This window comes from Kryptolebias marmoratus, linkage group LG5 (genome assembly GCF_001649575.2).
Source record: "Kryptolebias marmoratus isolate JLee-2015 linkage group LG5, ASM164957v2, whole genome shotgun sequence".
NCBI classification, from domain to species: Eukaryota; Metazoa; Chordata; class Actinopteri; order Cyprinodontiformes; family Rivulidae; genus Kryptolebias; species Kryptolebias marmoratus.
In genome coordinates, this window is record NC_051434.1 from 24,453,292 (window position 1) to 24,465,412 (window position 12,121).

At 39.7% G+C, this 12,121-nt stretch overlaps 1 protein-coding gene across 8 annotated transcripts in view; it reads right to left on the reverse strand.

Annotated features, from left to right (window-relative positions):
- The window catches only part of gmeb1 (glucocorticoid modulatory element binding protein 1), an 18,835-nt gene extending 9,630 nt beyond the window's left edge, over window positions 1-9,205 (reverse strand). For 2 of the 8 annotated variants that reach the window (XM_017431891.3, XM_017431887.3), the window contains exons 1-8: window positions 9,098-9,205; window positions 6,838-7,032; window positions 6,634-6,686; window positions 6,429-6,544; window positions 2,061-2,164; window positions 1,735-1,883; window positions 671-796; window positions 453-590 (exon numbers count right to left, since the gene is read on the reverse strand). In XM_017431891.3, the coding sequence (XP_017287380.1) occupies window positions 453-590; window positions 671-796; window positions 1,735-1,883; window positions 2,061-2,164; window positions 6,429-6,544; window positions 6,634-6,686; window positions 6,838-6,965 (814 nt within the window). In that variant the 5' untranslated portion in view covers window positions 6,966-7,032; window positions 9,098-9,205. The other 6 variants (XM_037975717.1, XM_017431889.3, XM_025009504.2 and 3 more) reach the window with 6 other exon arrangements.
- Window positions 9,206-12,121: the final 2,916 nt, after the last annotated feature.

Below are 12,121 nucleotides of genomic sequence, written 5' to 3' on the forward strand. Positions count from 1 at the left end.
ATTGTCTCTTGCACTGATTTTTTCCTTTAACATTGTGAAGCTCTACTTAGAACCTTCTTAAGATCCAATAGTGCAAAATGCAAATTCTTGCAATTTTTTGACTGGTCTTAAGATTTTGATCAGGAGTGTATATATTCAGCTATCTTGCTAGCTTTGGCATTTACCTAGCACTTCACTTCTTTTAGCTTTTAGCTTGTGTTTTGCTCATTAAAGCAGTAAGCTAGTTAATGTTTTCATCATTTAAGCATTTAGCCACTAATTTGCTGCTTTGAGCTTCTGTTTTTTTAGATTTAATAACTCAGTTTCAGCTTTTTCAGCAGTCAACATGTAGACTGCATTTTCACAGTACATGCCATTTGTGTAGCTGTTAATGTGTCACAGTGAGAGTCTCAGACGTTTTGTCTCTGTGCTGCAGTACCCAGCAGCTACTGGAGGTCGGCCTGTTTTCATACCTGTTTCCTGTAAAACAGCTGCATCTCTGCGCTGGAGCACACTGTTCAGCATCTGCACCAGCTCTGTGTTGATGTTGGTCACCACTTCACCCAGTAAACCCACGTCAGCAATGCCCTTCCAGAAGTTCAGCGTGTCCTCTGTGGCCAGACGAAGGAGCGTCAGACAGGAGACACACACTGCTGACTTCTGAGTGATCTGTGTCGGCTTGTTCTCTGACCTGAGATCTCACTGCAGCCCTTCTTGTCTGCAGATTCCAAAGAACTCGAACTCCAGTCTGACTTCCTGCCCAGGACCTCCACTTGATCTTCAGTTACTACCCCATCGTTCCCTAGAACCACCTGAGCTGCAGTTACACAAGAGAGCCCACAGGTGACGGTGATGCAGACAGATAAGAAGCTAAAATGCTGATCATTAACTCATGTGATGCACCTACAGTCCACAGCACAACAGAACTGATGGTGAAGCTGTTTTCTGAGTTTAAACATATGTGCTAAGTTATACCATCTGTTAAGCTCTACATGCAGGTTTCATTTCAGCTTGTTCAGCACAATTTCCTCTTAGCCCAACAAGTGTTTTATGATTGTAATTTTATGATCTTGTAAAGCACATTTAAGCTCAAAGAACAGATGGTGGTATAAACTGCTTCAACTGCTTTTTTTACTCTAAAACGTTTTATTGCCACAAATTACAGCAGCAAGTTAATTGTTCAGTAAAACTTTATGTTTTGTGTCTGCTGCTTGTTTCTGTCCAGTGCAGAGGCTGCAGCAAGACTCCGTATAAAAATCTGAAGTATGCTCCCTGAGTGAATTTAAGCTGCTTCCTGTGTTACACTTACTGTTCTGTGATTCATTGCTGCATTTTTTCCCAGGTGTCAAAACTCAACAAAAACTTTACACTTATTACCGGAGTATTGGAGTGGAGCAGTGTCACACAGGAAGGTCATGAGCGCAGCCTCTCTTATTACAGTGACTAAAAAAGTATTTCCATATCAAAATCTGAAGTATGTTTTTGACTTTTTTAGTTACCAGTCTACTTTTGGCTTTTAACTAGCCTCCTGTTACTTTCAGCTTCTAGCTAGCTTTTTGCTACTTTTAGATACCATTTAGTGACTCTTCGCTTTTTGTTAGGTTAAGCTTTTAGCTAGCCTTTTGATACTTTTAGCTTTTAGCTAACATTTATGTATTTCTGGCATTTAGGTAGTGTTTACTCCTTTTAGCTTTTAGTCAGTTTTAGCTTCTTCAGTAAATTTCAGCAGTCGTTCAGCATCTGTTGTGTTCTCACCTTGAGAGGATGTGGGTGTGGTAAGGCTGGAGCCGTCCGGGGGGAAACGGGTGTTGTTGATTAAAAGGTCGAACTTAGTGCTGCGACACGTGTTGGTACAAAGTGTGCTGTGCTGGTAGAAGTCCAGCTGGCCTGAATCCATCATTTTCCTGGAAGGAGAAAAGAGGAAAAACAGACAAATTGTCTCCTCTCTCCAGGCTACAGAAATATTTTAATTTACCATTAAATACATAAAATCAAGGCTCATTTGTGCAGCAAAACATAGAGACTGTGGTCATGACAGTTATTTTGTGGAGTAAGAGTTTTTTGGAACATGTTCTCCTCACCTCAACATGACTCCCCCCATCCTGATGGCTCTCTTCCAGTCTTTCAGAGTGGCTTTTCCAGAAATATGCACAAATTGCTTTGGACTAATCAGCTGGTCTTCGTACTAAAGAACAGAGAGATCTACAGTGAAACATACACTGTATAAAAAGACATTCTTGCTGTCTGACATTAAAGCTGAAAGAACTGGTGGACCTGAGTCAGGTTTGTAGGACGCCTTGCTCACACACACCTTTCAATGGGACTGAGATCAGGGCTTGATTGACTTTGCTTTCCTTAAGCCACTTTATAACTAATCTGGCAGAATGTTTAGTTTCATTGTTCATTTGAAGACCCACTGGCACCCAAGCTTTAACTTCCTGGCTGATGTCTTGAGATGTTGCTTCAGTATTTCCTCATGATGCCATCTATTCTGTATAGTTATAGTGCACCAGTCCCTCCTGCAGGCTTTTGTCCCTGTGTGCATTTACAAACTGTATTCTGGCTTTTTTATGTTACTTTTGCAGTAATGGCTTCTTCCTGTCTGAGTGGCCTTTCAGCCCAGGTCAGTGCAGGACTTGTTCCTCAGTGGATAATGACTCTCTGACCAGCTTCAGCAACATCTTCACAAGGTGCTTTGATTTGTTTTAGGGTTGATGCACACATTTCACAATGAAAATCATTCATCTCAGGAACTCAGAACCCCTTTCTTTCCTGAGCAGATATGATGGTGTTTATACTTGTGTATAAGTGCTTGAACAGACGAAGGAGGAACCTTAAGACATCTGGAAATTGCGCCCAAGGATGAAACCAGAGTTGTGGAGGGAGCTGAAAGCTACAAACAGCAGCATCTTGACTTCTTTTGATTTTCTCATGATGTCACACATAGAAGCAATGTGTTTGAGGTCTGCCTTCAAATGAATCCAAGTAACTCAAATGTTGTCAACTAACTAATCAAAAGCTTCCACGCCATGACATCATCATCATCATCATCTGGACTTTCCTCAAACTGTTTAAAGGCACAGTGTATGTAAACTTGTGACTTCAAAGAAAATCATTAAAGTCATAAAACACTTTCTGAAAATCCTAAATGATCTAAAACAGGAAAGATTTAGTCAGATTTATTGTCAGAAATTGAGAAACGGTGAATTTTTATACAGTGTATGTAAACTGTACACGTTAGTGTAGTAGTCATGTAGTCCTGTTAGGGACACAACCAGAGAAAATACAGTAAAACATTTTTCTTCTGTCAGCACTGGCTTCTGTTTCTCCAGTGGTAGGTCAATATATCTGAAGTATTTTGCTGACATGAAAGTCATAATTTGGTTTCTAAATGACATGAAAACAGTCACAGAAGACATTTAAAATATTATACTTTATTTCTTTTTTTTTAGGATTCAACAGAACTAATTCAGGCTGTATTTTATTTTGGAAACTTGTTAATGTTGTTAGAGGCAGGGTTTGTAATGTAATATGGAATCTAAGAAAGTAAGAGAAGGATTAGGAAGTTTAAAATAGGAGACTTTAGAGTCACTGCCAGCTTTAGCTCCAATCAGAACATTTTACTGCAGCAGGTGGAGTCACAGTGCTCGTTACACAGGTTTAAATGAGTCAATTTGGCTGTATTGAACTGTAGATATTTGGATTTGAAATTCATTTGTTTACTAGTTATGAGTGCTAATAAATAACTACTAAAAGCCCCTTATTATAATTCACCCAATATTATTTCATTTATGTCATGATTTTTGATTTCTACAGGTTAAAAGGTAAAGTTTATCTTTAGAATCAAGGTGTTGCGATGGTCCAGTCAAAGTCCAGACCTCAACCTTAGTGAAATGCTGTGATAAGACTTTTAGAGAGCTGCGCAAAACCAAATGTCTGCAAACCTCAATGCCCAGAAGAGTGGGACAGACTTCCCCGACTATCATGTGAGAGGCTGATGAAGTCCTACAGAAAAGTTGTTACTGCTAAGCAACTTTTAAACACTTTATTTTGAGTTTGAGCTGTTCAGTCCATATCTAATGAAAACGGCATCATATAATGTTAGGAAGTTTAAATTCCCATTTTAAATGATGAGCTAAATTACTCGCAAAATATTGTATCTTCATTTAACAATTCAAATACTTCATTTTATCTGTTTCCAACCATGTTCCACTGCTGGTGCTTCTGACAGCAGTTGTGTTGAACATTTGATTTGGTTGTGAACCAGCTGGACCAACTGTGATGGATGAAACTGTGCACCTGTTTGACTCGTTTATAACAGCGTTTAAAAAATGAGCATGAACATCTGCTGCACAGGCACAAAAATGAATATTCATCTCAGATACAGCTGAGTCAGCTCTGCCTGCAAATAGCTGTCAACATAGAGTTATTATCAAAATGTTGACAGTGTTTTAGTGTATGCCTGTCTCTGTTAGCAAAATACCTCATGAACCATTGGATGGATTTCAAATGAAACATTCAGAACATGTACCTCTACAACTGATTAACTTTTGTAATACACCTGATTTAAGAAGGCTGCCACAGCAGATCTTAAAATCATAAAAATGGCTATAAATCAGTCAATTTCCAGATTTGACCTACAATCATTCATTTTTGGACCTATTCCAATTCAAGATGACTTCCACAGCCAACTGTCCTTAAAGAACACAAAAATGGCTAAAATGTAACTAATTTTACAGACACTGAGCTCAACCTTAATGTGGTAGTAGCTGAGAGTCATTCACAACACATAATCTGAGCATGACATCGTACAATATCACATGAGATCGTGCAAAATGGTATTTTCCAGGTTTGACCAAATGGCTACAATTCCATCATTTCTTAAAATATGACAATTTTATCTAAAAGTCTGGTATGAAAGTTGGCAGGAAATCCTTGTGGGTTTGGACGACCTGAGGGGTGCTGGACTTTGCATGCCTGGGCTGGCATTTTGAGGTCTTCTGTGTTTTTTGTGGTTTGAGTTTGCTGTTTGTTGTGCTTTTCTGCACAGTGCTCAGCTGGCAGTTGATGATGTTGAACACTCTGTGTGGGTTGGAAATCAGGGTGTGGGTGTTTTTGTCTTCTTTTGCTGAGTCTGTCTAAGCTGTGGGGCTTGTGATCTGGAGGTTGTGCACATAGGCTCTTGTTGATTTCAGCTGACTGTTTGTATGTGTTCTCTTTGGGACGAGATCTGGGGGTCTTTTTGGCTCACCATGTCTCCTACGTGGAGCACTATGGGGGTGTGAAGATTACAGTTTTGTGGCAGTTGTAATACAATGGGAGACAATGGTTTAAACTCCAGAACTTTATTCCAGCAACTGTGGATACTCCATTTTCTATAAGACAGCTGTCCTGTATATTTACTCTCCGTCCTCAAACACAGTCTCTTCTCTGCCCTCTGGTGACAAGAAGTATTAATAGCTATAGGACACAGCAACAATGCATTTTGTGTAAAGGTGAAAACACATTTTCACCACTATTCAAACAAACATTTTCCTTCACGTTTTTTTTTTTATGAAGTTTTGTTGTCACATAGTCTTTTGTCTAAGTTGGTATGTCTTTCCCTTTGAAGAACAGTTCCTTTTGGTGTCTGTTTTGGGCTGAGGTGTTCCTCTGCTGTATGACCTTGGTATTTCATTTGAGCCCGGTGAGCAGACTTAAAGTCATGCTGCATTCCCTCTTTTCCCATCACTGAGGATGAATGAGCTCAACCCAGTCTGCTGCTGTACTGACAAAGGATGGCTGTACTGGGTCTCTCCTTTTCCCACATGAAAAAGTTTGTGCACTCTCACCACAGCTCCTACGGTGACCTTGGTGGGTTTGGGTTTTCTCCTTTTGTTTGTAGAAAGAGCCCGATTGGCTTGCTGTAGAACTACTTTAGTGCCAACATGGTCATACTGTCCATTGTCCTTAGGAGATGTGAAGATATCCAGTTACTTCTGAGGTTTTCTAGTTATGGTTATTATTGTTAACAATATGAATACAGTGATTACTTTTATGATCACTGTCATTGTTTTGCTCTGTCAATAGCTTTATTTTCACTACCATTCTCAATGTCAATAATACTGGTAGAATTGGTATTCCATACTATACAGATTGTTAAAATGTCTTTAATGATATTGTGTTTGTAAGTTTTTGGTTTTCCCCTTTATACTTATTTTTTGTAATAACTGTGCACTGTATTTATTATCACCATATGCAATTTAAAAAAAACAATAAGATGATCCATCGTCAATGGGCGATATGCATTTTTTTCAAGGAATGCTAGGCTTTAAGTTACAGTCTGAAATGAACAGCTAACTCACATACATGTTTCCACAAGTTGACTTTTTCCTGAAGCTTTGTTTGGTAATGTTAAATGTACTTGCTATTTGGCTTCAACACAAGCTTAAAGAAAGATGAACACCCACCTTTACACATTTCACGTTGATTCCCGGGCACACAAATTTCTTCACAAGAAGAACAGCTTTACAGTCACCGCAAGTTATGGGACATCCGATTTCAACATCGTCTCCCTCGGTTTGTTCTACGGGAAACAAACAAACACATTTATAGAGATGTAATGTGGAGAGTGTGTGCATCACTTCACCCAACAAGTTTCCACAAGCCTCCTACCTGGATGACCTTCAACAGCCATGACAGCTGCATCTGTTTCAGCAGACTCATCTCTGGGGAAAACAAATCTTCACAATAAAACACAGTTTTCTACATAGCCCCCCTAAGAGTCACGATAGAAATAAACTTTAAGGTTGTACAACATTTTATTCCTTTCAGTTCTGTTCATCCACAAGTTTCCTGTTCAGTAGAAACGGTACATACCCAGTGCTGATTGGCTGGAGCTGGAGGATGACCTGAGTCTTGTTTGGATCATTTGATTCATCTGCACCGTCAGCCTTCACCATTACTACGTCCCCTACAGACACCGCCACCTCCTCAGAGTTTGCCATCTCACTCACAAAGGCGCACTAGAGGGGGAACCGCGTTCATGCAACATCTGTCAAGGAGGTTAAATACCTGAAACATCACAAATATGTTACATTCATTTAAAAGTGCCCTTTCAGTGGGTTCTTTCATATTTATATACAAGCATAAAAAACTACACATAAAACATCCTCTGACCCAAAAAGCAGCTGCGCAACAGTCCTAGATCTAATAGTAAAGATGTTTTTTTGGCCATAAGGGATCTGTAAGTTACGACAAATGTATATTTCACCATTGTAGACAGAACTCTTTAAACGACCTCAGCTGAGAGAAACAAAGTTAAAGTCTGACCAGACTGATGAGCTAACAGCTAGTCCTGGCAGGGCCGAGACCAAAGTGGATTCCTGCCATCTTAAATCAGCTCAGCACTTCATGCAAATGGTATTTTACGAACTTTTAAATCACCTTCGACAGCCATGATGTAACACTTCCGGGGCAGCCTTACTGTAGGAATTTTACAATATTTCTTCTGAAAAGAAAAAACATAACATGTTTTCTCTCAAGTCCAGAGTGTACACAAGCAAGCTTTTCAGACCTGGGGTTGGATTTGGGCCAGAAGAAGCGTGTAATGCAAAACTGGGTTTAATAACATCGTTTGGATGAACTGCTATGGAAAATTATTATAAGATGACAAAATCTGTCTGGAAGTGGGTCCACTCAGACAAGCGAATATTAATTTCATCAACACAATCTGAGCTAATTTACTTCCAAAGTGACAAAAGGCTGCAGGAGATGTGCAGTCGTTCAAGGACTGTCAAGCCTTTATTTTAAATATAAAATTATTCCTATTACTTATCTATTACTGTGGGCAAAAAGTTAAAACTGTGTACAACACAAGTGGCAGAGTAGTTCACTTTAATTTTCAATATTTCAGCACTAAGCAGTAGGGAGTCATATTGCAGATGAATGTATCTGTTATATATATGTATAAAAATATATATATATATATATATATATATATATATATATATATTCCTGTTTATAGTTTCTTCTATAGACTGTTCGGACTTCAGGATGATTTGAGCTGTTTGAGCCATTCAAGTAACAAAGTGTTCAGCTCATTCAGGACATTATAGCTGTAACTTTTGTAGCTTTTTGAATTAATATTCCCTTTTGTAGCTTTAGAAATATTTTATTTTATTTACAATTGTTTCGCAAACAAATGTTTTTGGGTTTCTTCAAGTTATTTAAAAACTTTGTGCAGTATGAAATATTTTTGAGTGCACTTGCCTCATTTGTAGCTTTTAGATCCCGTTCTGCTGCTGTTTGTAGCTTTTAGCTCCCGTTCTGCTGCTGTTTGTAGCTTTTAGCTCCCGTTCTGCTGCTGTTTTTAGCTTTCAGCTCCCGTTCTGCTGCTGTTTGTAGCTTTTAGCTCCCTTTCTGCTGCTGTTTGTAGCTTTCAGCTCCCAATCTGGTGCTGTTTTTAGCTTCTAGCTCCCGTTCTGCTGCTGTTTTTAGCTTTTAGCTCCCGTTCTGCTGCTGTTTGTAGCTTTTAGCTCCAGTTCTGCTGCTGTTTGTAGCTTTTAGCTCCTGTTCTGCTGCTGTTTGTAGCTTGTTTTAACTTTACCAGCCCAGTTGCAGCAGCTTCGGGGCACTCATTCAGCAGCCAGCGCTCACGCTGAACCTGCAGAGAAAATGTTGGCTGTTTTCTTCTTTCCTCTCGGCAGCGGGAAGCCTGCTGAGCTCTACCGAGCTCCTCTCTACAATCGGAGGCAGCCATTACGGCTAACCAAGGGCGGAACTTGGTGTGTGGGAATCCGCACAGCAGCGCTACTTAAAGTGTCCGAGACGTGGAAAGGTTTGCCTTCGGAGTGTGACGGCTGCGTGCCGCTTTCTCTATGAACCGTACGTCCCTTCGTAACTCTGCATTTTAACTCTCCGCTCCCCCTCAAAATGACGTCTCCCTGTGCGGCGGCACGTACGGCAAACAACGGCACGGCGACGACGGCGTTGCCCCTCCGTTCTGTGCGAGCCCGGCTGACTGAAGCCCTGTTCCGCAGAAGCGCCCGGCTCGAGCTGGTTTTTCTGTCGTGGGAGCGGCCGTCGCTTCGTCGTTGTGTTTGTGTAAATTTACAAAGAAGAAAAAGCCTGTCCTTACCGTTTAACGAAGACAAATGCATCCCTAGATTGTTGAGCGCTTCTGCGCATGCGCACTTTGGACTGATGTAGCTTAACTTCCTGCTGAACAGCGCTCGCCCTGTTTTCGCGCTCTTAGAAACTGTCAAAATTAAAAAGAAATTCACTCGAAATACTTACAAACCGCTACACCTGTGTGTGATAAAGGTGAGCATTTAAGACTCAGTGATTTCTGACGTCTTCCTTGTATTTCTGAAGTTGTATTATTCGGTGAATATTGACCGTTTGTACGTCAGTGAGGAACCCTGCGGCTCGAGCTGTAAGACTGAATAAATGTCTTTAAAGACGGACTTTCAAGCAAAAACCTTGAGTTTTAGCAACAACGTTGGTATTAATATTTCGAACAGTGTCAACAAAGGCACACATTATAAACAACTGAACCAATGAAGAAAGGAGCAAAGAAACAACCATGCACATATAGTAAATGTTACATACTAACAAATTAGGAGAACAAGAGGTTATTCACATAATAAACTATTGCTGTTCATACTTATGCAGCTTTGCATCAGTTCAGCACCTCCTTAAATTGAACACAATAAATTGGAGTATTTGGAGTCCCAGAAGGAACAAGCATTATAATAAATGTTGAATCTTCAGTGTAGGATGTCATTACAGAGATACATTTCTTTAAGAAGTTTAAAATGAACTTATCTTATTTTAGGTGAGAGTGGAAAGAAGAGGCACTGAGTTCTTTCTTTTTAAAGCTGGGAAACATACAGAAGTGAAAATAGACCTTATACATTTAATATGACATTTTTTATTTACAAAGTCACAGCTAATGAAACAGAGAAAGACTGGATGGGCCCTTTTGGCAGCCATCTTGTGCAGACCTATGTGTAGCACTCTGAAGCTACACATGGTTAATGCCTTGTGTGTGCTGCATGCTGTGTCATCAGCCCATAAGCACCCACAACAAGTCTTATTTGACTTAAATCCACATATATCAGGCATAATGTGAAACCAGGAGACAGTAGTGTTCTGTAACAAGCCTCCCAACAAGCTCAGTCAAAATGTTGACCCTTCACACTACCACTGCTGTGATTAAAGTGTTATTCCAACCACAGCAGAACATAAGTACACCTTAGGTAACTGAGTACTTTACGTTAGTGATGGGATGTACTGTGTGAAGGATTTGGAGAGTGTGTGGAGAAATCCAGGAATTATATTATGAAACACGTGTGGACGCTTCTTAAAGGGTGGGTGACATCACTGATGATAGATAGATAGACAGACAGACAGACAGACAGATTGATTGATTGATTGATTGATTTTAAAAATCCCATCCTGTTGAGAACTACAAAAATGTTAAAATTATCTTTTAAAAAAATGTGGATTTCTCTCTTGAATGAGTCCTCATTTCTCAATTAGACTTTAAAAAGTTCAATAAAAATTCCAAATGTGTATAAACCCTGGTCAGAGCTGACAGATCTGTGGCACAGCGGGGGTAGTCCTCTGTTCATCCACTGGGAGGTGGAGAGGATCATGAACAGCACTTTGTTCAGCATTCCTTTCTCCACCATGTCTTCAAACTGACTTAACCTATGATTTATGAACATATATAAGGCACAATAGATCCCACCATAATTTGCATGTTAGTGTTCATGAGGAGCTTGTTTTCATGGCATCTGCTAAAATGAGAAGGTTTCCCCTGCATGACAACACACTGAGCTGATCTCTTCTGATAAGTCCGACAGATAATCAGCCTGTAAATAATGAACACAGCATTTTTTCTTTGGTTTGGTTTCAAGTCAGTGTTGTCATTTATATTACCCGTTACGGTTCTCAGTAGACAAACTGTGTGTCACCACAGTTACAGTGCAGAACGGCAGAGGCAGTGGTGCATATGCCCAGGCCTGACACGAGTGCTGCCCTGCCTTGGTACCGTGTCAAAGGGCTCTCACCAAAGCCAGAGAGCTTATTTTCAAACTGAGAAGCCTACTGAGTCTAAGCACAGTGGAAAAATATTGTTTGTTAACAAAAATGAATAAAGTCACCATCACCCAAGTGTTCATCAGCATAATCACTGAAAACACTGCAACAGAAGGATCTCATGTCACACTGACTGAAATCACACTATTCTTTTGACATTAATAGACCTCTGTTACTTTTGGCCATTAGATGAATGAATGAATGAATGAATGAATGAATGAATGAATGAATGAATGAAGAACACAAAATCAAATTTAGGTGGGGTTTTTTCTGTTGTTATTTTTTTCTGTTCTTGGAAGTGATCATGGTCATGCTGAGACTGTTGTAAGACAGACAAGAGGCCATCACAATTAGTTGAAATGAAACAAAGGTTCTGAGCAGCCGTGGGGGTGGAGGGTGGGTGTGTGTGGACATGAAGCCTTCAGAAATGAAGCAGCTGGATGGAAAGCTTCAAGGCGTCACAAGGCTTCATCTGTCCAACACTACTCTAACTGTCTGTTTATATGCATATCATTTAGACCAATGTGTCTGTTTGGCATTTGTTGTGCAGTTGACTCCCATTCAAAAATGCATTTTTCAAATACACTACAGTTGCAATTTGATTTCTTTCTTTTTTATATCTTTTTTAATCCCTGGTGTTCAAAGTGGCATGTTTTACTGTTTTACATTAGGTGAAAAAATGTTTTCCTGTACTGACAAACAATATAATCTTTTTTACTTTATCATATATTATCACACAAGTCCATTATATGAAGCTAAAATAATTTGGGTGTATTTAGGCCTGTCATAGTGTGGTTTGCTTGTGTTTGTTTAGTATTTAGTGTGTGTGTGTCAGGGACGTGCGGTCAGGGGAGGCAGGTGAGGCAGAGCCTCCCCTGTCATCATGACAAGAAAAAAAATAATCATAACATAAAATGAATATTATTTGTCCACTGATCTTTATGTATGAGTAATTTTTGAACATTTTTATGGTCTAAATCGCATTTTTATAGTCAAAATCGCTGAAATTGCATATTTCCTGTTCAAATATGAGGGTGAAACGCGAGGTGCGGCAGCA